The sequence below is a fragment of the Rattus norvegicus genome, chromosome 5 (genome assembly GCF_036323735.1).
Source record: "Rattus norvegicus strain BN/NHsdMcwi chromosome 5, GRCr8, whole genome shotgun sequence".
Taxonomy (NCBI): Eukaryota; Metazoa; Chordata; class Mammalia; order Rodentia; family Muridae; genus Rattus; species Rattus norvegicus.
Genome location: NC_086023.1, coordinates 15,182,366 through 15,209,500, shown reverse-complemented (window position 1 = coordinate 15,209,500; position 27,135 = coordinate 15,182,366). Strand labels below are relative to the sequence as shown.

General features: G+C 37.5%; 1 protein-coding gene across 10 annotated transcripts in view; it reads right to left on the bottom strand.

The window, feature by feature from the left end:
• Sntg1 (syntrophin, gamma 1) overlaps window positions 1-27,135 on the bottom strand; it is an 814,179-nt gene that overhangs the window by 373,968 nt on the left and 413,076 nt on the right. For all 10 annotated transcript variants that reach the window (XM_063288183.1, XM_063288182.1, XM_063288181.1 and 7 more), the window contains one exon: window positions 2,240-2,293. Coding sequence is in view for 9 of the 10 variants with exons in the window: in XM_063288180.1 (XP_063144250.1) it covers window positions 2,240-2,293 (54 nt within the window). In the remaining variant the exon portion in view is untranslated. The remainder of the gene's footprint in view (window positions 1-2,239; window positions 2,294-27,135) is intronic.

The following is a 27,135-nucleotide window of genomic DNA, read 5'->3' as shown; positions in this document are numbered from 1 at the left end:
ACAGTGTGGTCAGGTACTCTGCAGGCTACCAAAATATAAATGTAAACACCAATAATGTGTCCTTCCCGCAAAATATGCTAGTGCAATGGTGGCACAGAACTTTAGAGCAGCCAACCAATGTCTTATTTGCCTTAAGGCTTACTGCATGAAAGGGAACATATACCTAATAGTGCTTGGGTAACCATGAACCAGACACTAGGCAGCCCAGAGACCTATAGTAGAACAAAATTGAAGTGATTTAAAAAATAGTATCAATAAAATGACATATAATTGTATCCTGAAATACTCATAATACAGTCCTTAATTCAGCCATCATCAGAGAAGTTTCCTCCTGCACAAAACAGGAATAGATTCAAAAATTCAAAGACACAATCTCACAGTTGGCGATGGCCATTATGGAGAGAGAGAGAAAGAGAGAAAGAGAGGGAGAGAGAGGGAGAGGGAGAGGGAGAGGGAGAGAGAGAGAGAGAGAGAGAGAGAGAGAGAGAGAGAGAGAGAGAGAGACCTTGGAACACACAGCTCCAAATGGTGTCTCTATCAAATGCCTCTCATTAGTCTCCTCAGAGTTCAGGGAACTCTTTGTAAGAGGAATTGAGACAGAAAGACTATAAGAACCAGAAGGATGGAGAACATTAGGAGACCAAGGCCCTCTAAATCAACTGAGCAAGTCTCATGTGAGTTGAGAGAGACTGAAACAACATCAACACAGCCTATACAGGTCTATACCAGGTCCTGCTTATAACTATTTTAGCTTTGTATATGGGACTCCCATGTTTGTGAATGAGTTGGTTTCTGATTCTTGTGTCTTCCCTTGGGAATCTTTACCTTTTATTAAGTTGCTTGGTCCAACCTCAATGCAATGTTTTGGTATTACCTTATATTTTATTGTATCATGTTTTGTTGTTATCTCTTAGAAGCCTGTTCTTTTCAAATGATAGAAAGGTAATGGATTAGAGGGAAGAGGAAGTATCAAAGAACTGGATAGATTAAAGGGAGGGAAAACTGTAATCAGGAATAAGAAAATAATCTATTTCTCAATTTAAGAAGTAAAATATAAATTTCATATGATGTCAGATATATCTTTTTGACTATTACTTCAATAAGTAAAATGTATGGTCTGCAGGTACTGAGTTGAAAATATAAATAAACCACAGACCTTAACATTAGAGTTTTCTTTACATCATATTAAACCGGTTTTTAAACCATTTTAGGCAAATGCCCAGAACTATTTGGAAGTATCAGAGGGTATATGTTTTTATGAAATGTCATTTTTTTAATATTTGTGAAAATAAAAGAAAGTGCAAAGATTTTATATTAAAATCAACATAATCATTTTCAGAAAGACCTCTCACACTTGTATTTTATTTTTTCACCATCTGTGAGAATTTTCAAGATCAGATATATTCATAATTTTGTTATAGGACAATACAAATTGCTTTCCAGAAACTCATGTAAGATATTAAACTATGTGTCATATAAAATATAAAAGGTCATTATTCAAAGTAGATTAGAAGTAATGATTTTTACTCTTTCTGATTGATTTTAACACTAACAGATGCTGAGTTATAACTGTTTTGTTTGGGAGGGTTCACATTATACAATAAAATACTTGAAATTCTTAGGCAAATGCAACATATATTTATCTATGAACATTTGCATTTTACCTGAAAAATTAAGACAAGTAATGCTTTGAATGCATCGTAGACAATAATAATAAAAACATTCTTTTGTCCTAAGATATGCTATATTCATCAAGGCCCAAATCCACTTATGGAAGTATACACTTTAAAGAACTCTCATATGCTAAAGTGAGTGTGCATCATTATAACTCATACCAAAATTTAAGGACAGGGTTGCTAAGAATTTTCATTGCCTTAGTACATACATGGGATTAGGATCTTGAAATCCCAATGTATTAGTGATGATAGGAAGCACAATATCTTTTAAGTTAGAAATGTTAATGTGCAAACAGCGTCTTCCAATATCTTCCTCCTATGCCATCAGGCACTATGTCATTTATGGAGAGAAGCAGTTCAGTAATGCTCACATACTCTAGAAAGAGTAAAGATCCAAGGCTTCCCCAGAGACTTTAGGTTTCTATCTTTAAGGAGTAAAATGTCTATTGGTGGTAATGAGCCCTCCACTCGTTCTCTAGAAAAGATAATATTTCATGACTATAGAGTCTGGCTAGATGTTTTCTAGCTACAATCTGTAACAAATAGAAAATCTTTTGGCCTACCTCCTCACAGGTAGTTCTGAAATCCATGTGCTGTGGCACTGTGAAGGATGTGGTCTGTAAAGACAGAAAGAAGGATTGTTACAAGTAGCACGGAGGTCAGTGCAGAACACAGACACAGCACAAGAAACCAAAATAAGGCTGTAGGAAAATAGCATAGACAGTCGATTAAAAGAAACAGAACAACAGGAGCAAGAAGACTTCAAAAATGTTTATCTCAAGCTTTGGGGAGGTGTAGATAACTTCTGATCATCTAGTAAAACATTGGAAAATATCCCAGGCCTCTCCACATGAATTGTACAGGCTGATTGGCCATGTGACTAAGTTCTTTCCTTGGTTCTTCTTCAGTTGTACCATTTGTTTGGAAACCTGACTTTCTGGGAGGGAGGATTTTGAAGAGTTTAATTAAATATTGCCTTTCATCTGGTTATCTCTTGAGTGAAAAGTTAAATAATCTTACTCTTTTTAATTGAAAAGCTATATACATGCATAAATAATTCTGGAACTTAAATTTTAATTCACAAACATTATGATAAGATAAAGCGAGTTACTCATTGTTTTGCATAAAAATAAGATAATGAAAACGGAACTAACCAACAAATATTTTGACTTAGAGTTCACTATGTAACTAAGTGCTAAATAAAGATTTAAATGCATAGAATGTCTTAATATCAAAGTAGATGGATTAGGTTAGTGAGGCACCTCACTTGTTTTTTTCCATTAATTTATTTACTCTACATCCTGGTTGCAGTCCCCTCTCTCTTCCCAGTCCCCATTCTCAAGTCCTTTGCCTCATGCTCCTCTCCCCTTCTCTGAGAACAGGAGGTCCTCCTGGGTACTAACCCACCCTGGCACATCAAGTCAGTGCAGAACTATGCATTTCTTCTCCCACTGAGGCCAGACAAGATAGCCCGATTAGGGAAACAGGGTCCATAGGTAGGCAACAGAGTCAGGGAAAGCTCAAATAATAGTTCAAACTTTTCTTTTAGCATTTTGTTTACAATATATGTTATACATAAAAAAAAAAGCCAAGCATTGGCAAAAAAAAAGAGCATCTTTATAAAGATGTAAGCAAAATAGTATCCTGCTAAGCACAATGATTACATAAAGAAAACTTCAGAGAAGAGTACATAGGCTTCAAAATAGAAAAACATGTTGCCCCAAAATACCTGTCTTTGAAAGAGTAAAGATATTTCTCCTGTGTTACAGTTTGTTATATGAAATCAAGGAATGTTTGATCAATTCAGTGAAGAAAATTCATGTGGTAAGAGCCTTAAATGTAAGAGATTGCTGTCTCCAACAGAATTGAAACTGGCGAATTTTCAGTAGAAACTGAATATTTCATGGAACATATAGAGAATGTATGACATGTTTTGTGGATTGTAAAACTAATTTTATTTTACCAAAATGCACTAAATGCCTGCTTGCCATATATTTACACAACAAATCATTGGTAACCTTATGATAAAAGGTCTTTCCTTTGTGCACAAGGAAGAAAATGTGCATTGATCATAGAAGCAGGAAGAGAAGCATGCAGACCTGGCATCAACCCATTACATATATGTATATATATATTACTGAAAAGAGGAGGAAGAGGAGGAGGAAGAGGAGGAAGAGGAGGAAGAGGAGGAGGAGGAGGAAAAACAGAAGGAAGAGGAAAGGCAGAGGAGGAGGAGGAAAAGCAGGAGGAGGAGGGGGAGGAGGAAAAGCAGGAGGAGGAGGAGGGGGAGGAGGAGGAGGAGGAGGAGGAGGAAGAGGAGGAAGAGGAGGAAGAGGAGGAAGAGGAGGAAAAACAGAAGGAAGAGGAAAAGCAGAGGAGGAGGAGGAAAAGCAGGAGGAGGAGGAGGAAAAGCAGGAGGAGGAGGGGGAGGAGGAGGAGGAAGAGGAGGAAGAGGAAGAGGAGGAAGAGGAGGAGGAGGGGGAGGAGGAGGAGGAGGAGGAGGAAGAGGAGGAGGAGGAGGAGGAAGAGGAGGAGGAGGAGGAGGAGGAGGAGGAGGAGGAGGAGGAGGAGGAGGAGGAGGAGGAGGAGGAGGAGGAGGAGACAGCATTTCTCTCCAGGAAAGGTGGAGACAGACAAGGCAGATCCTTGGCATGCCCTCGCAATCCAGGCTACCCGAGTCTGTGAGGCCCAGTTCAGATTGAGACCATATCTCAAAAAGTAAACTAGAGAGCAGTTGAGAAAAATAACCTGGCATTGACCTGTGGCCTATGTGAACACATTTACAGAAGGGCGCCTGCACACGCATACGTATGAATACCCATAACAAGTAAGTGAAAATAAGAAACATCAAAATTAATGTCTGGCTGCTAATAATTGAGTATGGAAATAGACATGAAGATATTAAGCAATAATCTAAACCAAACCTCATATTGAGGCTCATGTGCTAAACGTAACTTTACCTTATGTATTTTAAGTTATGTTATTTGATAACAATATTGTATTTAAACAAAGGATCTTCCTACTTGCCTTTATTATTTTTACCATATTTTGTATTTCACATTATATTTTATTATTTAAAACATAGTGGGTGAAGGCTTTGTTTAGGCACCACCTTGACCATATTCAATATAGGTGCAGTCTTTAGCAGTGAGGCCTTGCAGTAAGTTTCTGGGGAGCAAACTGTGGTTGTGACAATAACCTAAATTGCTTGGGGGTTACTATGAGGTCCCTTTTGTCTTACATGTGATCTTACAACATCACAATTAGATGTAACCAAATCCTGGTATTTAAAGCTTTGATTGGTGATAAGAGATGACCAGTTGAGACTCTGTTTCCTCCATTATTTGGCAATTTCATTTAGATTGCATAAAAATGTTCTTTGGTGGTAATTAGTCTTTTACTCATTCCTGGGAAAAGCAGTGTTTCCTGTCCATAGAGTTTAGCCAGTTGTTTCCTGGTTACAATGTGTAACAAGTAGAAAAATTTTTGGCCTACCTTTCAAAGAGTTCTGTGAAGAATTTTGTTAGAATTTTGATGGAGACTGTCTTGAATCTGTAAATACCATTGGTAAAATATCTATGTTTACTATGCTACTATTACTGATCCAGGAATGTAGGAGACTCTCAACCTTCTGATATCTTCAGTCTTTTTCTTCAGTCCTTTGAAAATTTTATCTTACATGTCTTTTAATTGCTTGGGAAGAGTTACCCAATAGGTAAAATACCCAAAGGTATTTTAATTGAGGCTATTGTGAAAGATGTTGCTTCCCTAATTTCTTTCTTAGACCGTTTGTTGTTTCTATATTAGAGGACTTGTGTGTGTCTGTGTGTGTGTGTGTGTGTGTGTGTGTGTGTGTGTGTGTGTGTGTGTGTGTGTGTGTGTGTTAACTTTGCATTCAAGTACTTTTCTGAAAGTATTTATCAGATGGAGGATTTTCCCACTGAACATTTTAGGATCACTTATGTCTATTATGGTATCATTTGCAAATAAAGATACTTTGATTTCTTCCTTTCAAATTTGTATCTTTTTATTTACTCCAGTTCTTTTCTTGCTCTAGCTAAGACTTCAACTATTATAGTGAATATACATGGAGACAATTCACAACTTTGTCCTGTTAATGATTTTAGTGGAATTGCTTTTAGTTTTTCTTCATTGAAGTTGATGTGGTCTGTGGCTTGTTGTAAAACTCTTTATTGTGTTTAGGTATGTCCCTTGTACCCCTGATTTCTTCAGAACACTTTTTACCATGAAGAAGAGTGTTGAACACTTTGTCAAAATGATTTTCTTTTAATCATGAGGGTATTATCTTTCAGTTAGTTTCTGTGATGGATTATAATTATTGACTCATGTGGGCTGAACTGCATTCATATCTCTGGGATGATGTCTACCCTATCGTGGTGATGCTATTTTTAATGTATTCTTAGATTCACTTTGCAAGTATGTTTTGAGTATTTTTGCATTTATGTTCATAAGGCAAACTGATCCTTAATTCTATTTCTTCATAGCATCTTTATGTGGTTTAAGTTTCAATGTTACTATGACTTCATAAAATGAACTGGGAAATGTTTCTTTTGTTTCTATTACGTAGAACAACTTTTAGAATTGGCATTAACTCTTTTTGAAAGTCTAGTAGAATTTTGTGCTAAAGCCATGTGACACTGAAGGCTTTGTTTGCTTTATAATTACTGCTTCTATTTTACTAAGGAATATGGGTCTGTTTAAATTTCATATTTGGTGTTGATTGAACCTAGATAAATGGTACCTGTCAAGAAATTATCCCATTCTTTTGCATATTCCTATTTGAGGGAGTGCAGTTTTATAAAGTATGCCCTAAGAGTTCTCGGATTTCCTCAGCATCTCTTATTAATTACCCCTTTTCTTCTTTAATTCTATCAGTGTATCTCTTTTCTCTTTGTGTTTTAGTTAATTTTGATAAGAATTTGGTAATCTTTAAATTTTCTCAAAGAACCAACTATTTCTTTCATTGCTTCTTTGTATTGCTTTGCTTGTTTCTATTTCATTACTTGTAGCCTTGAGTTTGATTATTTCTTGCCATCTCATTCTTTATGTGTGATTTCTTCTTTTTTGCTATAGAGCTCTCTGGTATTCTGTTAAGTTGCTAATATGAGATCTCTTCATTTATTTTAATGTAGTGACTTGGTGATGTGAATATACTTTTAAACAGCATTCCTTGTGTCTCAGAACTTTGGCTGCATTGTGTTTTCATTTTCCTTCAATATAAAATCTTTAGTTTCTGTCATGACCCACTTTTCATTCAGTAGAAAGTTGTTCAGTTTCTGTGAGGTTATAAACTTTCTGTTGTTGATGTGCAGCTTTAACCTGCTGTGATCAGATAGGATGCATAATGATATTTCAATTTTCTTATATCTGTTGAGACTTGCTTTGTGTCCAAGTATGTAATCAATTTGGAGAAAGTTTCATGAGGAGCTAAGAAGGCATATTCATTTCGTTTGGTTGAGATCCTCAGTAAATATCTCTTAGAACAATTTGGTTTCTAATATCAGCTAGCTCCATTATTTCTTTCTTTAGTTTTCGTTTGTTAGACCTGTCTTTTGGCAACAACAGAGTACTTAAATCTACTACTATCATTCTGTGAGTGTCAGCATGTGGTTTAAGCTGTTGAAGTGATTCCTTTACAAAACTGGCTACCCTTGTTTTGGGGGTACAGATCTTTAGAACTAAAATGTCCAGGAGATTTTCCCTTGTGCCAATGTGTTTGAGGCTACTTTCCATTTACTATTCTACTAGAATCAACACATCTGGTTTTATGTGGAAATATTTGATCTGCTTGGACTTGAGCTTTGTATAAGGTAATAAATGGGGATTAATTTGCACTCTTCCACATGCAGACTGCCAGGTAGACCACCGCCATTTGTTGAAGATGCTTTCTTTTTCCACAGTATGGTTTTGGCTTCTTTGTCAAAGATCAGGTGTCCATAGGTGTGTGGGATTATTTCTGGATCTCCAATTCTATTCCATCAATCTGCCTGTCTGTCTCTGTACCAGCATTATGTGGTTTTTTATCCCTATTGCTTTGTAGTACAGCTTGAGGTCAGGAATCATCTTTTATTGTTAAGAACTGTTTTTATTATCCTGGATTTTTTTGTTATTCCACATGAATTTGAGAATTACTCTTTCCATCTCTATGAAAAATTGACTAGGAATTTTGATGGGAATTGCATTAAATCTGTAGATTGCTTTTGGTAAGGGGGCTAATTTTACTATGTTAATCCTGCCAATCCATGAGCATAGGAGATCTTTCCATCTTCTGAGGTCTTCTTCAATTTCTTTCTTCAGGGACTTGAAGTTCTAGTCATACAGATCTTTCAGTTGCTTGGTTAGAGTTATACCAAGATTTTTTTTTTAATATTATTTGTGGCTATTGTGAAGGGTATTTCCCTAATATCTTTCTCAGCCTGTTAATTCTTTGTGTGAAGGAAGGCTACTGATTTGTTTATGTTAATTTTATATCAAGCCACTTTGCTGAAGTTGTTTATCAACTGTAGGAGTTCTCTTGTAGAAGTTTTGGGGTTGCTTACGTATACTATCATATCATCGACTAATACTGATACTTTAACTTCTTCCTTTCTAATTTGTGACACTTTGACCTCCTTTTGTTGTCTAATTGCTTTAGCTAGAACTAAGAATACTATATTGAACAAATAGGGACAGAGTGGCCAACCTTGTCTTGTCCCTGATTTTAATGGGGTTGCTTCCAGTTTCTCTCCATGTAATTTAATGTTGGCCGCTAGTTTGCCGTATATTGCTTTTTATTATGTTTAGGTATGGAACTTGAATTCCTGACCTCTACAAGACTTAATATAAAGATGTTTTGTATTGTGTCAGAGGCATTTTCAGCACGTAATGAGATGATCATATGTTTTTTTTTCTTTGAGTTTATTTATGTACTGGATTACATTGATGAATTTCCATATATTAAATAATCCCTGTATCCCTGGGATGAAGCCTACTTGATCAAGGTGAATGGATGCTTTGATGTGCTCTTGGATTTGCTTTGCAAGAATTTTATTGAGTATATTTGCATCGATATTCATAAAAGATATTCTCTTTCTTTGTTGGGTCTTTGCACAATTTAGGTATCACAGGCTAAGTGTGCCTTCATAGAATGAATTAGGCAGTCTTCCTTTTGTTTCTATTTTGTGGAATAGGTTGAGGAGTATTCTTATTAGATCTTCTTTGAAGGTTTAATATTTTGAAGGTAGAATTCTGCACTAAAACCATCTTGTCCTTGGCATTTTTTTTGGTTGGGAAACTTAATGACTACTTCTATATCCTTAGGAGTTATGGGACTTTTTAGATAATTTACTGATCTTGATTTTCTTTGGTAACTGGTATCTGTTTAGAAAATCATCCATTACATCTAGATTTTTTCAGGTTTGTTGAGTGTAGGCTTTTCTAGTAAGAGCTGATGATTTTTTTGGTTTCCTCGGTTTCTGTTGTCATATCGCCATTTTCCTGAACAGAAAACATCAGTAACTCAGCTTTTAAGAAACACTTGACAAATGGGACCTCATGAAACTGAAAAGCTTTTGTAAGGCAAAAGGACACTGTCAATAAGACAACACAGCAACCTACAGATTAGATTAGAAAAAAGATCTTCACTAACTTTAGGTACAATAAAGGGCTAATATCCAAAGTATACAAAGAATGCAATGTTATACTCCAGAAAACCAAAAAACCCAATAAAAATGGGTTGCAGAGCAAAACAGAGAATTTTTAACTGAGGAATCTGGAATGGCTGAGAAGCATTTAAAGAAATGTTCAACATCCTTAGTCATCAAGGAAACACAAGTCAAAACAACCCTGAGAATCCACTTTGCACAAATCATAATGGCTAGGATCAAATTCAGGTCAGAGCAGATGCTGCCAAAAATGTGGAAAAAGAGGAACACTCTTCCATTGTTGGTGGGATTGCAAGGTGGTACAGCTATTCTGGAAATTAGTCTGGCAGTTCCTTAGACAATTACCTGAGGACCCAGCTATATCACTCCTGGGCATATACCCAAAAGAGGCTCCACCATATAACAAGGACACATGCTCTGCTATATTCATAGCAGCCTTTTTTATAATAGCCAGAAGCTAGAAACAACCCAGATGTCCTTCAATGGAGGAATGGATACAGACAGTGTGTTACATTTACACAATGGAGTACAACTCAGCTATTGAAAACAATGACTTCACGAATTTCTTAAGCAAATGAATGGAACTAGAAAATATCATCCTGAGTGAGGTAGCCAAGTCACAAAACTACACAGTTGGCTACATGGACATTAGCCAAAAAGTTCAGAATATCCATGATACAACTCACAGACTATATGAAGCTTAACAAGCTCAACAAGAAGGAAGACCAAAATGTGGTTTCTTCAGTCCCACTTAGAATGGGGAACAAGATAAAGAGGAAAGCAGGAGGAGAGAGGAATTTGGGTGGGACAGAGGAGGGTGTGGGAACAAATGAGAGTAGGATAAGATATGGGGGTAACAGGAGAGAAGCCTAGAGGGCCAGGAGAATGAATAGAATTATGCAGCAGTATGGGGTGGTAGGTAGGACTGATCTGTGGAAAATACCAGACATCGGGGAATGAAAAGCTCCCAGGACCCAGGGAGAATGATCTTATCTGAAATGCCCCACAGTGGGGAAACGTAACCTGAAGAGACCACTTCTAGTAGATAGACATGGCCCCCAATTGAGGGATGGGACCACCTACCCATCTCAAAAATTTTGACCCAGAATTGTTCCTGTTCAAAGGAAATTCAGGAACAAAAACGGAACAGTGATTGAAGAAAAGGCCATCCAGATACAACTCCAACTTGGGATCCATCCCGTGTGCAAGTGCCAAACCCTAACATGGTTGCTGTTGCCATATTGTGCTGGTAGACAGGAGCCTGGCATGGCTGTCCTTTCAGAGGCTTTTCTAGTGCCTGACTGAGACACATGCAGATACACACAGCCAACCACTGGACTGAGCCCAGGGACCCCAATGAACGAGTTAGGGGAAGGACTGAAGGAGCTGAAGGGGAATGTAATCCTATAGGAAGAACAATATTATTAAAAACAGGACCCCTAGGAGCTCCCAGAGACTAAGCCACCAACCAAAGAGCATACATTGGTTATTCTTTGCTCCCCTGCTACATATGTACCAGAGGGCTCCCTTGTCTGGCCTCACTGGAAGGGGATATGCTTGGTCTGTGAAGGCTTGATGTCCCAGAGAAGGAGGATGCTAGAGGGGGGAGGTAGAAGTGAATGGGTGGGTGGGAGCATCCTCTTACAGTTGAATGAGACTTGATGTTGTGAGAGGCTCCTGGAGGGGGAACTGGAACAGGGACAAGATTTGAAATGTAAATAAATAAAATAATTAATACAAAAAATTAAAATGTCCTGGATTTTTTTTCTTTGATGACTATATAGTATTGTTGTTTATGTCATTTATTATGCTGGAATGGTAGAATATTTAGTTACTGCTGTAGTGGTGCTCCTGGGCCCTAGTGGAATAATACTGCCTGGCTATTATTAGTTGTGTTTTACCCTGGTACTTAGATACCCTGGTTTGTTAAGACTCTATTCTAAGTTGATGCTATCTTGCCATGTCTTTGTTGATTGGGTTTTTTGTTAGTTACAGTTTTTTGTTTGTTTGTTTGTTTTCTTGGTTTCTGTTTTCTCTCTGGGTCTTAGGACTATGTTTGTTGACTATAGGAAAATCATCTTGGGTCGTAATATATGTGTGCTCTAGTAATTCTAGATAAAAATGTGTCTCTGGGTATATGATAGCGAGACTTAAATAGGTTTGGACTTGTGGCAGTGAAAGTGCTCTATAGGAGGGAAAAGAGCAGAGTATTACACAAGGATCTTCTTAGTTCAGTGGGAATGGCAACAGAGCAAGTGGAGATGTCACAGAGGAAAGTCTGCCTGAGACCTGGGGATGAGACTGGAGAGTTGGGCTTGGAGAAATGGAGGGAAGAGTGAGGATCTGCAGTTACCCCGATTGCATCCCTGGTCAGAGTGGCTTCCCAGGAGTGTCCCCCGGAGGTGGAGGCTGAAATAATGCATTGAGTGAGGGAAATGGAGTTTGGAGGGGAAGATTTGTGAGATCTACTGGAGATGGGTGCAGGAGGGGAAGGAAGGCTGCGGCAGGTGTTCTGCTGAAATGAGACTGGGTGATTACCTTAGAGAAGATGGAGAGGCGAAGCTCTGCAATTAACCTAGCTGCTTCCCTGACTGAGTGACATGTGTTGCAATAGGGCTGGGATGTGCAGAAAGCAAGGAGTAAGGGAATGATGCTTAGGAGATGAGGATCTTTGCTATCCACCAGCGGTAGGGGAAATTACTACAGGTGTTCTGCTGCAGAGCTGAGCCGAGACTAGGAGACAGGGCTTGGAAGAACGCAGGGCGAGCTAAAGATTTACAGGTAGCATCGCTGCTTCCCTGGCGAAAGCGCAGGTCTTGCTTTTAAAAATCCAAATCTTCTACTATACTTCATCAAAACACTAGATAGTAATTTCAGATGTTTACTCAGAAAATAATATCAGTATGGGATGCCAAGCATTTTAATTAGTATGTAACCACGTTATATTTGTAATAAAGCTATTTGTAGTCATTGTAAATTTTAAAATGACTAAAATGCATTGAATTTTTAAAGCATCATCCTGTTTTTCATTCCTAAACTTTAATGATTGTAGAGCTTATAGGGAAAATTTGAAGTTAGCAGATTTCCTTTTTAGACAAATACATTTATCTACTATTAATATCTTCCATAAACATGACATATTTATTGTATTTCCTGAAATGGCTGATCCATTGCTACCCAAAGGAAAGTGTTATTAATACTTCCTTTGTTTCCCTCAGTGGTTCCCCTTTGTTCCTAAATTCCACTCAAGGCACTGCATTAACTCCACCTATCTTTCAAACTTTCTCTTAGCTGAACCCTTTCTCAGGCTTGTGCCTAAAGAACATAACAATGCCGTGAAGTACCCCGACATTTACCAGTGAGATTCTACTGAAAGTTTTATGGAATGCTTTCATAATTAAATTACAGTTATTGACTGCTGGGGACAAGAGCACACAGTGCCACATGATTATTATCCCTTCCAATCAGATATATCACTAATCACCTAATCAAGTAGCAGAGAAAATGTGCATAGATTTCTCCAATTTTCTTTTCTAATTCTCTCTCTTCAACTCCTTAATGCCCATGTTGCCTCCTAGGAAATTGGAATAATGGTTGGTACCTGTCCTACAGGGCAAAAGTACTGTTACCATGAAGGACTAGAAAAGTAAATATTACCTTCCCATTACACAAGACACCATACTCCTCTATCATTATTCAGGAGATAGGAGGCTTGGATCTAGTCAATTAGAAGTATCAAACACGGGCTGGACAGATGGCTCAGCAGTTAAGAGCACCCAACTGCTCTTCCAGAGGTCCTGAGTTCAATTCCCAGCAACCACATGGTGGCTCACAACCATCTGTAATGGAATCCAATGCCCTCTTCTGGTGTGTCTGAAGACAGCTACAGTGTACTTATATATAATAAATAAATAAATAAATAAATAAATAAATAAGAAGTATCAAACACAATAAAGTATCTTTAAAGATATTTGTATCTTTGAAGTTAGAGAATTAGCCTGATGCAGTCCAGAGCCTTGTACTCTGATGACATTGCAAGGAGTCCAATGTGTGAGGATTAGCACCATACTCTTCCAAAGATAAACATTAAGTTAATGTAGGTAGCCTGGGCCCTTTTTGGAAGTTTTCAATAATCAATTATGTTCTCTCTCTCTCTCTCTCTCTCTCTCTCTCTCTCTCTCTCTCTCTCTCTCTGTCTCTCTCTCTGTCTCTGTCTCTCTGTCTCTCTCTGTCTCTCTGTCTCTCTCTCTCTCTCTCTCTCTCTCTCTCTCTCTCATATGTTAGCAAACAGCAGTAGTTCTCAGCCATCCTAATGTGCAACCCTTTAATACAGTTCTTCATGTTATAGTGACTCCCAATCATAAATTAGTTTTCTTGCTACTTCATAACTGTAAATTTGCTACTGAGCAGTGTCTCAGTTCCTAAGACTATCAGAAATATGATGGCCTTAGAAATCTGAAGTAAGATGGAGAGCCATTTCTCTATGGGGTTTTGTTCAACTCCAAGAATCAATTTACTCCTAGGACTTTAGCATTTAAAAAAGTGAAACCTCCTGTCCTAAATAGACAATTACTTTTTTCTGAGAAATATTTGTTGACCTATTCCTATGACTGACACAGACTGAAGATTTGCGAATGAGCCACTCAGTGAACACATACCCTAAGAACTTATTGTGAGCTGAGTATTATCATCCCCAACAGGTCAAATGGTTGGATGCATATCAATACTCTTATCAGGCTCACAAAGACCATGGGGCACATGAATTGTTTACAGAATAAAAAGGCTCAAATCCATGGCCTCCATTTGTGCTATAATTCCTCAATGTCTTCTCCATGTGAGCACACCTGCAGCCTCATGAGCCTACTATGATGACATCAGTGTTGGCCACATTTATACTTGGCTTTGTACTATAAACAGACATCACATAAAAGTAGACAGCTGCAGCAGTACCACCCACTACCACGAGATCTTGTCAGAAAGGAAGGAGAGAGTTTCTTCCGGTAAGAACTTCAAGAACGGCCCTTAGCCTTCTTATCTATTTATAAGAATAGAAACTATTGTGTACTCTTTGAGCTCAAATGATGGGAAAGAAAATAAGCAACAAGGAAAATTAGAAAAGACATGGGGGAAGGAGGAGCACAAGGATGGATAGGAGGGTGGGTGAGAAATGAGAAGAGGTAGAGGAAGAGGAGGAAAGTGATACATGCAGGGGAGATGAAGAGAGGGAACTGAAGAGGGAGAATAATGAATGCCCCCAAAGTATGAGTTAGACAAAAGATGATTGCAGTTTAGAATGCAAATTCAAATAAAATTGATGTTGAAATGTAATTTTTCTTGGTACTTGTCTAAGTATGTGGCACCAGTGTTTGTTCAAGTGTCTCTAACCTGGACAAGTGAGATGGCTCAGAAGGTAATAGCTGGTGCCTCCAAGACTGCCAACTTGGCTTTGATCCCCAACATTGGTATCATGGAACGAGAGAACTGACTCCCAATGATTCTTATATATACAAACTCTTTAAAAGATCTCGAAATTAAATTTTAAAAATTATTCTTCTATTTTGGAGATGTCCCTATAGATTTCAGACTTGTCAGAGCTCACAATTTCACAAATCAATTCCTTCCCATAGGTATACACGTGTATAGCCTTGTATAAACTTGTATAACACCCTGGGTTTCTGTGCAGAGGGGCTTGGATGATGTAGTGACTTATGTCACCTAAATTTTCTTTTTGGTAATATTTAACAATATTTTGACAAAACCTAAAATAACATGTATCTAGGTAGTATTAAATATCCATTAACATCCATTATATACACTATAATTATCAACAATTTAGTAACATAATACTTCATGTCCTTGATAGACTAGTATACCACATGACAATGTTTTGGTGAATGATAGACCATGAATAATGAGATGGTCCCATGCGATTTTTATTACCAACAGTATACCAAGAAAAAAGTTTTTAAAATTAAGTAACTTGCTTTCTTATGTAATTGTGGTGTGTGTGTGTGTGTGTGTGTGTGTACTGTGTCAGTGATGCATTCCTTAAAATGCATCTCTGTCTTTAGAGAACTGTAGAAAAAAATTCCACTTTGCAGCTGGATCATTAGCACCACAACTTAACATTTGCACTGGAATTTTGAAATTTATAGTCCTACAAATCAAACATTGTTTTTAGGGTTTTTTTCTCAAGCATTCTTTTTTCTGTGTATTTTTGTTCTTATTTACTTCTGAAATTAATATGGCATTTTTTTATGTTACTGGATTTTTGTTGCTGCTGTTGATTTTACTTTGGTTTGATTTTAATGTTTTTTTTCACCTAAGATTACTTTTCCAGAGAATCTCTGGCTCCTTCCCCAGGCAAGCATAAGAGCAACTGTTTCTCTGTATATGAGAAGGACATGGGTGGGAGTTTGGTGGTTAAGACAGGAGCTTTTGCCATGAGGTTTCTCAGAACAACACTGTTTTCAGAAACCTGCCATCTCTACTCTGAATTCTAGCTTTGTTCTTCTAGGAAAAGAACATTTCTTTCAATTGGGTTTTATATAAAGATATACTGTTAGCTAATAAATACTTTATATCATTAATATTTAGTTTATATTCATACAAGTCTGATAATACACTGTAGAAATATGCCATTTTTAAATTTTCTTTTATATTTTTGTCATTCTCTAGCCCAAGTTGGCAACCCTCTTCTTTCAACTGGGTATTACAAACATAAACTGTCATGCCAAGCTAAATGTCTTCTTAAGCAACTGGTTATTAGTGAGAGGAAAAACATGAACTCAGCAAATTCATGGCTATGTTGGTGACAAATACTACAACCTATGAATTAAAAGTTAAACAAGATGTTATGCTGGTGCATGTATGTGGTAAAATCTTTTGGAAGATTAGGTTTTGCTTTGGAAAATTATCTCTTTAAAGAGTACAAAATTGATGAAATAGTAGAAATTAAATATCAAACTTAAATTTTCTCACATGCAGAGTACACATATTGATACATATACTTTCATCTCCTAACACCTCGTTTTATTCACGAAGGTATGAGTTTCTCAGAACCCTGGATTTTACAGTTTCAAAATGTCAGCCAAGCTTCTGTGCATCCCATTCTCAATGCAATTCTCCTTCTGCCTTTCCATGTGCACACTCCCAAAGGTCTCAACATGTTTATCCTTTACATATGCTCCTTGTGCTTAGGGAACTCAGGAGATCACTCTGGGATCTTGGTGTGGCCTTCTGGTCAAGATCCCAAGGGATTAGAAGCTTCAGTCCTGTTCTGTTTTGCTAGCTACTTATTCCCTTCTCTGAAAACAGTAGTCTCATACCTATAGAAATGGTAGTACACCTAGGTCTGTCTAGGCACAAAAAGTTAATACTATATGTTTTAAAGTCAACTCCTTGTTAACTGACTTCTGCTCTCTCTATAAATGTGCTCCCCTCCCTCCCTCCTCCTCCCCCTCTCTCTCCATCCTGCTATCCCTTCCTCTTTGTCCCCCCACCCGCATGCATGACTGAGCTATGCATTTTGACCAGCTGCATGACCTCTTCAGAAGTTCTAAGCAGAGGTTTGGGATTTGAGCCACAAAATCCAGGGAAGTCCAAGAAAAGGGCTCAGGAAGGTCCATCAGTGTATTTACAAGAGGAGAAAAAGATGAAAAAAAATAGTAAGGTAAGGAAATTTTCTTTCACAACACTTGAGGAACATGATTTTCATTAGATATTTGCAAAATTGATTGACAAGAAGTTCTATAATTGGAGGAGACAGATGGAAAGTGTCAAATATATCAGTCAGAAGTCATACCACATGGAGAGTGTTGGGTGGAAATAGAGAAGCTCGGTCTTCATTAGCTGAATTATTCAGTAGCTGAAATGTTTATTTAAATGTGAGTCTTCTTTTTGTTTCTTTATAAAACATATTTTTGAAGTGTGTGTGTGTGTGTGTGTGTGTGTGTGTGTGTGTGTGTGTGAATATATCTCTCCACTGTGCTTGTGCATATTCATGACTGTAGAGCCAAAGAGTGCATCAGATCCCATGGAGCAATTACAGAAACTTCTGAGCTACTCAGAGTAGGCGCTAAAGGATGAACTCAAGTCCTCTGCAAGAGCAGTACCCATTCTTGACTGCTAGGACATCTCTTAGAAGAGAGTGTTCTATCCAAAGGAAAAAAACTGAAATATTTCCAAAGGATAGGTTAAAACTAAGATACAATGAATATTGTAGAAGACTGTATAAATTGCTATAATTATGGTTGTAAAGCCTATTGGCAATGTTCTGAATACTCAGTAGAGTAGATTAGAAACACGTCACACCTGTTCTAGAGATCCAACACTAACCCTCAATAAGTCTCACCTTTAGGAACTGCGTGCTTTGTTATAAGAGTGAATGTAGGAAATATGTGGGAGAACAGATTAAGTCTCCACAGACTAGAGGATGGCAGAGCAGAATAAAAAGGAAGCAGAAGCATATGGACAAGGCTCCCTGCCTTCCTTCCAGTTGCCAAAAGCAACATTAACTCATAAGGCCAAAATGCATTCTGCTTCCACCTTCTCCTCGGAGATCTGCATTAGACCAATACAGAAAAGTCCAGATATAGCCCTACATACTATTCATGTGAGTTTGCATAACAGAGCCATGTTACCAATCTTCACTCACTAGCCGTCCTCCATAGACTCCAGTCATAAAGAGATGAAAAGACCACTTTCTGCCTTATCAGCCTGCCATTTCTCTACCAAAAGCATGCTGCTCTCTCTCTCTTTCTCTCTCTCTCTCTCTCTCTCTCTCTCTCTCTCTATCTCTCTATCTCTCTATCTCTCTCTCTTTCTCTCCCTCCCTCTCTTCCTCCCTCCACATCACAACTTTCCTGCCTATTTACACCCCACTTCTCTTACTCTCTCTCTTTTTTATACCATATAAGCTGGATCATTGTGCAGCATGGTTCGTTTCATTTTTTGGGGGGTAGTTCCATTATGTATGTACATTTGGTACAGCACTTTTTTTCTGTTATTAACTAGCCTTTTATTCTGAGGTACAGTTCAACAAGAATCTATGTGGGTGATGTTCCCAGAGTCTTATATTAAAATCCGATTGTCCATCATACTCTAAGAAGATACTGAAGACTCACTGTAAATGGAAATAATGCCCTAAAACTCACATGACATGATAACGCTGTTGATGCTATTCTCTGTTGATTACATGATTAAAGCCAAATGGTTTCTTTTTCTTTCATGACTGGCCCTTAATGTTCACCTTGCTCAAGACTGTCAGTATTCAGCATTGCCCCACCCCACCCAAGCAGCCTCCTGTGTGGGAGTCTGCATTAGTCTCTACCATTCACTGATTATGAAAGGTGCTATGCTCACTATTGGGAGAGAAGAATGATCACAAGTTCTACCCAGATGTGAATCCCACAGGCTACAATAATGAGCTTCCTGGCAGAACAAGCCCTTGTTCAATACTGGTATGAACATCATGGGACTAAACAAACACCTTCTGATTAGATTTAAGTCCTAATCCAGAGTTGGTAATCCAATCCTGATACAAATATCAGGATAAGAACTTTGGGTAGAAAGTTCATATATCTTAGGGGAGAACCAACTCCTGTTATTCTGTTAAATGAACATAGTATTAAAAATCTTCTAGTGACTTTGTAGTTATACCCAAGATTACTGTCTCAAACCTTGTCACAAAAACTTTGTTTTCAGTATATGCTAATTAACTCAGAGACCCATAACTGGCCAAAATGCAGATTAAAAAAATTAACCCCAAATGTCTCATTTAATAGACAGTGCAGTCTTTCCTCTCAAGGGTCAGGGATCTTTGAGAAAAGGGGCAAGGTACAGAAAGAGTATAAAAGCCAGAGGCAGCAAAAGGAAATAGTGACTTCTGAACACAGAAGAGCAGATCTACCTACAAATCCATAGTAGTTGCAAAAGTATAGACAAGACCAGTCTGTACAAACCCAAGAACACCAAAGATAGCATGAGGAAGGTATTTGGACACCAAGTACCACATAGTTACTGGAAATTAATAACTACAGGGACAGGCAGCATTTTTTTCTAAGAATATAGCTTCAGATAGTTGATTATACTCTAATAAGAGTGTATATATCAAAAAATATTTAAGCATCACAAATCAATATTTTTTAAGGACACAAAATTGGAAGGAATAGTGATCTGGGAAGAGTTAGTGGAGGGTAGGCACATATGATCAAGGCAAGTATGAAACTCCCAACAAGCTAATAAAATTATTTAATAAAAATGAGGTCTCTCTCATGCATAAAGCTGCTTTACTCATACAAGTGTCTAGAGAAAAATCAACTGATATTTCAGGCAAATACAACCTAAAATTTACGATGAAAAGTCAATTTTCAGCTGGTTTCTGCCTGCATCTGGAACTGAACTGAACCTGTCACACAGCTCCCTGCACACAACTCTCATGGGGGAGAGAGCTGGACATTCAGTAAAGTGGACACTCTGGAGAAGTCAGAGGAGACAACTACTTTCTGCCCACATTCCTGACCTAAGAGGAAATCACCTAATGCCATCTGTGCCCCTTGGGCTCAGGGAACTAGGAGAAGTCAGGGGCAGGACCCTTCAGGTTTCTGCCTTCTCCAAGAGCTGAAAGCCATTCACCAGGAGCTCTTACATACCTGAGAGCAGAGCACTCTGTTCCCAGACCAGCTGAAAGAAAACAGATCTACAGGAGTGCTGACACACAGGCCTATAGGAGGGTCAAGCCACTGTCAGAGATAGCAAGATAAGCTAACATCAGAGACAAACTGATGGCTAGAGGCAAGCACAGGAATCTAAGCAACAGAAACAAAGACTACTTGGAATCATCAGAGCCCAGTTCTCCTACCAAAGCAAATACTGGATATCCAAATACACAGGAAAAGAAAGATTTACATGTAAAATCACATTTTATAATGGTAATGAAGGACTTTAAGAAAGACATAAATAACTCCCTTAAAGAAATACAGGACAATATAAGTAAACAAGTAGAAACCCTTAAAGAGGAAACACAAAATCCCTTAAAGAATTACAGGAAAACACAACCAAACAGGTGAAGGAATTGAACAAAGCCATCCAGGATTTAAAAATAGAAATAGAAACAATAAAAAATCACAAAGGGAGACAAACCTGGAGATAGAAAACCTAGGAAAGAGATCAGGAGTCATAGACACAAGCATTACCAACAGAATAGAAGAGATAGAAGAGAGAATCTCAGGGGCAGAAGATACCATAGAAAACATTAACACAACTATCAAAGATAATGTCAAATGCAAAAAGTTCCTAACCCAAAAGATCCAGGAAATTCAGGACACAATGAGATGATTAAATGTAAGAATAATAGGTATAGAAGAAAGTGCAGACTCCCAAATTAAAGGGCCACTAAATATCTTCAACAAAATTATACAAGAAAACTTTCCTAACCTAAAGAAAGAGATGCCCATAAACATACAAGAAGAATACAGAACTCCAAGAAAATTGGACCAGAAAAGAAATTCCTCCTTTCACATAAAAGTCAAAAGACCAAATGCACAAAACAAAGAAAGAACATTAAAAGCAGTAGGGAAATAGGTCAAGTAACATATAAAGGCAGACGTATCAGAATTACACTAGACTTCTCACCAGAAACCATGAAAGCTAGAAGATTCTAGACAGATGTTGTACAGACCCTAAGGGAACACAAATGCCAGCCCAGGCTACTATATCCAGCAAAACTCTCAATTAACACAGATGGAGAATCTAAGATATTCCATGACAAATACAAATTTACACAATATCTTTCTACAAATGCAGACATACAAAGAATAATAGATGGAAAACTCCAACACAAGGAAGGAAACTACACACTAGAAAAAGCAAGAAAGTAATCTATTTGCAACGAAAGCAAAAGAAGAAAGACACACAAACATAATTCCACCTCTAACAACAAAAATAATAGGAAGCAACTATCATCATTCCTTAATATTTCTTGACATCAATGAACTCAATTCCCCAATAAAAAGACACAGACTAACACACTGTATATGTAAAGAGGACCCAGCATTTTGCTGCATACAGGAAACACACTTCACAGACAAAGACAGAAACTACCTCAGAGTAAAACACTAGAAAACAATTTTCCAAGCATATGGTCTGAAGAAAAAAGCTGGTGTAGCCATTCTAATATCAAACGAAATGGAGTTTTACCTGAAAGTTATCAAAAAATATATGGAAGGACACTTCATATTCATCAAAGGAAAAATACACCAAGATAAACTCTCAATTCTGTATTATCTATGCTCTAAATGGAAGTGTACCTACATTTATAAAAGAATCCTTACTAAAGCTCAAAGAATACATTGCACCTTGCACAATAATAGGAGATTCAATCCCCCACTCTCATCAATGGAAAGATCATGAAAACCGAAATTAAACAGAGACACAGAGAAACTAACAGAGTTTATTAACCAAATGGACTTAACAGATTTTTACAGAAAAATTTTAACCTAAAAAAAAAGGATATACCTTCTTCTCAGCACCTCATGGTACCTTCTCTAAAATTGACAATATAATTGGTCACAAAACAGTCCTCAATAGATACAGGAAGATAGAAATAACCCCATGCATCCTATCAGATCACAACGGACTAAGGCTGATCTTCAATAACAACAAAAATAACAGAAAACCCACATACACATGGAAGTTGAACAATGTTCTACTTAATGATAACTTGGTCAAGGAAGAAATAAAGAAAGAAATTAAAGACTTCTTAGAATTTAATGAAAATGAAGAGACAACATACCCAAACTTATGGAACATAATGAAAGCTGTGCTAAGAGGAAAACTCATAGCTCTGGGTGCCTCCAAAAAGAAACAGGAGAGAGCACACATTAGCAACTTGACAGCACACCTAAAAGCTCTAGCACAAAAGAAGCAAATACAACCAAGAGGAGTAGAAGGCAGGAAATAATTAAACTCAGCGCTGAAATCAACCAAGTAGAAACAAAAAGGACTATACAAAGAAGCAACAAAACAAGGAGTTGGTTCTTTGAAGAAGTCAACAAGATAGAAAAACCCTTAGCCAGACTAAACAGAGGGCATAGAGAGTGTATCCAAATTATCAAAATCAGAAACGAAAAGGGAGACATAACAAGAGAAGCTGAGGAAATTAAAAAAATCATCAGATCCTACAACAAAAGCCTATATTCAAAGAAACTGGAAAGTCTGGAGGTAATGGACAACTTTCTAGACAAATAACAGGTAACAAAGTTAAATCAGGAACAGATAAAACATCTTACAATCCCATAACTTTAACGAAATAGAAGGAGTTATTAAAAGTCTCTCAACTAAAAAAAGAGTCCAGGACCAAATGGGTTCAGTGCAGAATTCTATCAAACCTTCATAGAAGACCTCATACCAATACTGTCCAAAGTATTTCACAAAATTAAAACAGATGGAACACTACCAAATTTCTTCTGTGAAGCCACAACTACACTTATACATAAACCAAAGACCCAACAAAGAGAACTTCAGACCAATTTCCCTTATGAATATTTACATAAAAATACTCAATAAAATTCTTGCAAACAGAATCCAAATACACATCAAAATGATCCTCCATCATGATCAAATAGGCTTCATCCCAGGGATGCAAGGATGGTTCAATATATGGAAATCCATCAACATTATCCATTATAAAATAAATATGAATGAAAGAAAAAATCCACATGATCATTTCATTAGATGCTGAGAAAGCATTGGTCAAAATTCAATACCCATTCATCATAAATGACCTGGAAAGATCAGGAATTCAAGGCCCATACCTTAACATAGTGAAAGCAATATACAGCAAACCAGTAGCTAATGTTAAACTAAATGGAGAGAAACTTGAAGCAACCCACTAAAATCAGGGAATAGACAAGGCTGCCCACTCTCTCCCTACTTATTTAATATAGTACTAGAAGTCCTAGCCAGAGCAATCAGAAAACAAAAGGAGGTCAAAGGGATACAAAGTGGAAAGGAAGAAGTCAAAATATCACTACTTGTAGAGGATATGATAGTATTCTTAAGTGACCCCAAATTTCCACCAGATAACTACTAGGCCTGATAAACAACTTCAGCAAAGTGCTTAGTTATAAAATTAGTTCAAACAAATCAGTAGCCTTCCTCTACTCAAAGGATAAACAGGCTGAGAAAGAAATTAGGGAAATAACACCCTTCACAATAGTCCTAAATGATACAAAATACTCTGCTGTGACTCTAACCAAGCAAGGGAAAGATCTGTTTAACAAGAAATTCAAATCTCTGAAGAAAGAAATTGATGAAGATCTCCAAAGATGGAAAGACCTCCCATGCTCATGGATTGTCAGGATTAATATAAGTAAAATGCTGTCTGTATCAAAACTCCAACTTACTTCGTCTTACAACTAGAAACAGCAATGTGCAAATTCATAGAATAGTTCAAAATAACAAAAAATCCAGGATAGCAGAAAAGATACTCAACAATAAAAGACTTCTTGGGGAATCACCATCCCTGACCTCAAGCAGTATTACAAAGCAATATTGTATGGTATTGATACAGAGACAGGCAGGTTGATCAGTCAAATAGAATTGAAAACCCAGAAATGAACCCACACACCTATGATCACTTGGTCTTTGACAAAGGAGCTAAAACCATCCAATGGAAATACGATAGCATTTTCAAAAAATGGTGCTAGTTCAACTGGAGGTCATCATGTAGAAGAATGCAAATCAAACCATTCTTATCACCCTGTACAAAGCTTAAGTCCAAATGGATCAAGGACCTCCACATCAAATCAGATACATTCAAACTAATAGAAGAAAAAGTGGGGAACAGTCTTGATCACATGGGCACTGGGGAAAATTCCCTGAACAAAACAACAAAGGCTTATACTCTAAGATCCAGAATCGACAAATGGGATCTCCTAAAACTGCACAGCTTCTGTAAGGCAAAGAACACTGTCATTATGACAAAAAGGGAACCAAAAGATTGGGAAAAGATCTTTACAGATCCCATATCTGATAGAGGGCTAATATCCAAAATATACAAAGAAATTAGACTCCAGAGAGCCAAATAGCTCTATTAAAATGGTGTACAGGGTTAAACAAAGAATTCTCAGCTGAGTATATTGAATGACTGAGCTAAATGAATGACCTAAAGAAATGCACAACATACTTAGTCATCAGGGAAATGCAAATCAAAAGACCCTTGAGATTCCACCTCACACTAGTTAGAATGGCTAAGATCAAAAACTCAGGTGACAACTGATGCTGTTGAGGATGTGGAGAAAGAGGAACACTTCTCTATTGTTGGTGGGATTGCAAACTGGTATAACCACTCTGGAAATCAGTCTGGAGGTTCCTCAGAAAATTAAACATTGCATTATCTGAGGTCCCAGCTATACCTCTCCTGCACTTATACCCAAAAGATGCTCCAACATACAACAAAGACACATGTTCTACTATGTTCATAGCATCCTTATTTATAATATCCAGAAGCTGGAAAGAATCCAGATGTCCTTCAACAGAGGAATGGGTACAGAAAGTCTGGTATAGCTACATAAGAGTAATACTCAACTATGAAAAACAATGACTTCATGGAATTCATAAGCAAATGAATTGAACTAGAATATATCACCCTGAGTGAGGTAACCAAATCATAGAAAAACATATTGTATGCACTCACTGATAAGTGGATATTAGCCCAAAAGCTTGAATTACTCAAGATACAATCCACAGACCACATGAAACTCAAGGAGAAGGATGACCAAAGTGTGGATGCTTCATACCTTCTTAAAAGGGAGAGCAAAAATATTCATAGGAGGGGATATGGAGGCAGAGTTTGGAGCAAAGACTGAAGGAATGGTCAATCAGAGCCTGCCCCACATGGGGTCCATATCTATATACAACCATGAAAACTGGATAAGATTGATGAAGCCAAGAAGTGCATGCTGACAGGAACCGGATATAGATCTCTCCTGAGAGACACAGCCGGAGCATGTCAAATACAGAGGCAAATGCTAGCAGCAAACCATTGAACTGAGAACTGGACCTCGTTGGAGGAATTAGAGAAAGGATTGAAAGAGATGAAGGGGCTTGCAACACCATAAGAAAATAAATGCCAACCTACCAGATCTACCAGGGCCTAAACCACTACACAAAGACTATACATGAACTGACCCATGGCTCCAGCTACATATGTAGCAGAGGGTGGCCTTGCTGTTCACCAATGGAAGGAGAAGCCCTTGGTCCTGCCAAGGTTGGACTTCCAGTGTAGAGGAATGTCAGGGTTGGGGGCTGGGAGGGGGGTTGAATGGGGAGTGGAACACTGTTCAAGAAGAAGGGGAATAGGAGGGGATAGGAGGCTTATGGACAGGAAGCCAGGAAAGGGAATAACATTTGAAATGTAAATATAAATATCCAATAAAAGAAAAAAAAAGAGAAGTCAATTTTCATAGAGTTATGTTATCAGACAAGTTCCAAATTACTTGCCTCATTAAAGGAAAGCAGGCTTCTAAGAAATTAAGGAAGCATTGCTCTTTTTTTTTTAAATCACAATCATTATCCAGGTCACATATTATAAATTTTCTCATAAAATGTATTTTAATGGTAAATATATGTGTGTGCCTGTGTGTGTGTTTGAGTGTCTGTGCGAATCTCTCTCTGTCTCTGTCTGTATCTCTCCCCCCCTCCCTGTGTGGTAGGTGGCAGGATGGGTATGTGGCCTTCACTTCCTTTGCTCATAGGGCGTCTGATGTTCAGGAAATCTACCTGTGAGATGATCCAATCTTTATGACCTTAAAAAGGTGTCACTTTTACACATTATCTTGAAGTATTTCTATCACTCTGAATACCTCACAGTGGGCCTTGAATCCCAATTCATAAATTAATTTAGAAAACTGCAGCACTAATTCCAAAGTAAAAGATGCTTGGTAAGACATGGAAGAACAATTCATAGTGACAGCAATTAAATCATGTTAGTAAACATATGTATTAACCACTATCTCCTTTAAGATAATTCTTATTTTAAGACTCCATTAGCATCTAATCAAATTAATAGATGATAAAAAGGGTAAGGTAAGTAGAGCTTCCAAAATTATTTCAATTGAATATTCTCTTACAGAAATGAGAGGAGAAGTTGTTTGTTTTCTAAACATGTCAAGGAATCTGCCTAAATTTAGAATACTAAAATTTTTCAAACCTGTGTGAATTATTTCTTTCATGGTCACCCAGATGTTTATTGAGTGGGTATATGTTAAGGTTTCAGGGTTAGGTATAATGTAAAATACACTAGAGACTGGCCATTGTCTCCAGTGTGGTGAAAAAATAGTTTAAACCTAATATTAGAAAGAAGAACTTAATATTGGGAGTGGAATTCAGACCACTTTCTTGCTGGCTTTAAAGTATGAGCAATTGTTGAGGTTTTGTAGATTTAGTTTCCTCATCTAATCTGTCTGAATAATCATTTCTATTCTGAGGACAGATGAGGATACTATGAGTAGACTGTACAAATGAAGAGATGATGTGATATCTCTATAAAGCAGATAAACAGTAGTGAAGATATATGCATTATATAATAACAAATTCGATTAAAACACCCCACAGTTATATGCAGAACTAACTCAAAAATGACAGAAATAAAAAAAAATATGACCTCAGCCTATAGCTACCTGACAGGATTCTTGGAACAAATTCCAATTTCCCAGCCCTGGATTAAAATAAAATATGAGGTTTAGTCCCTAAGCTCTTTCCTCCAAAGACAACACCACATTGGAAATCTGACA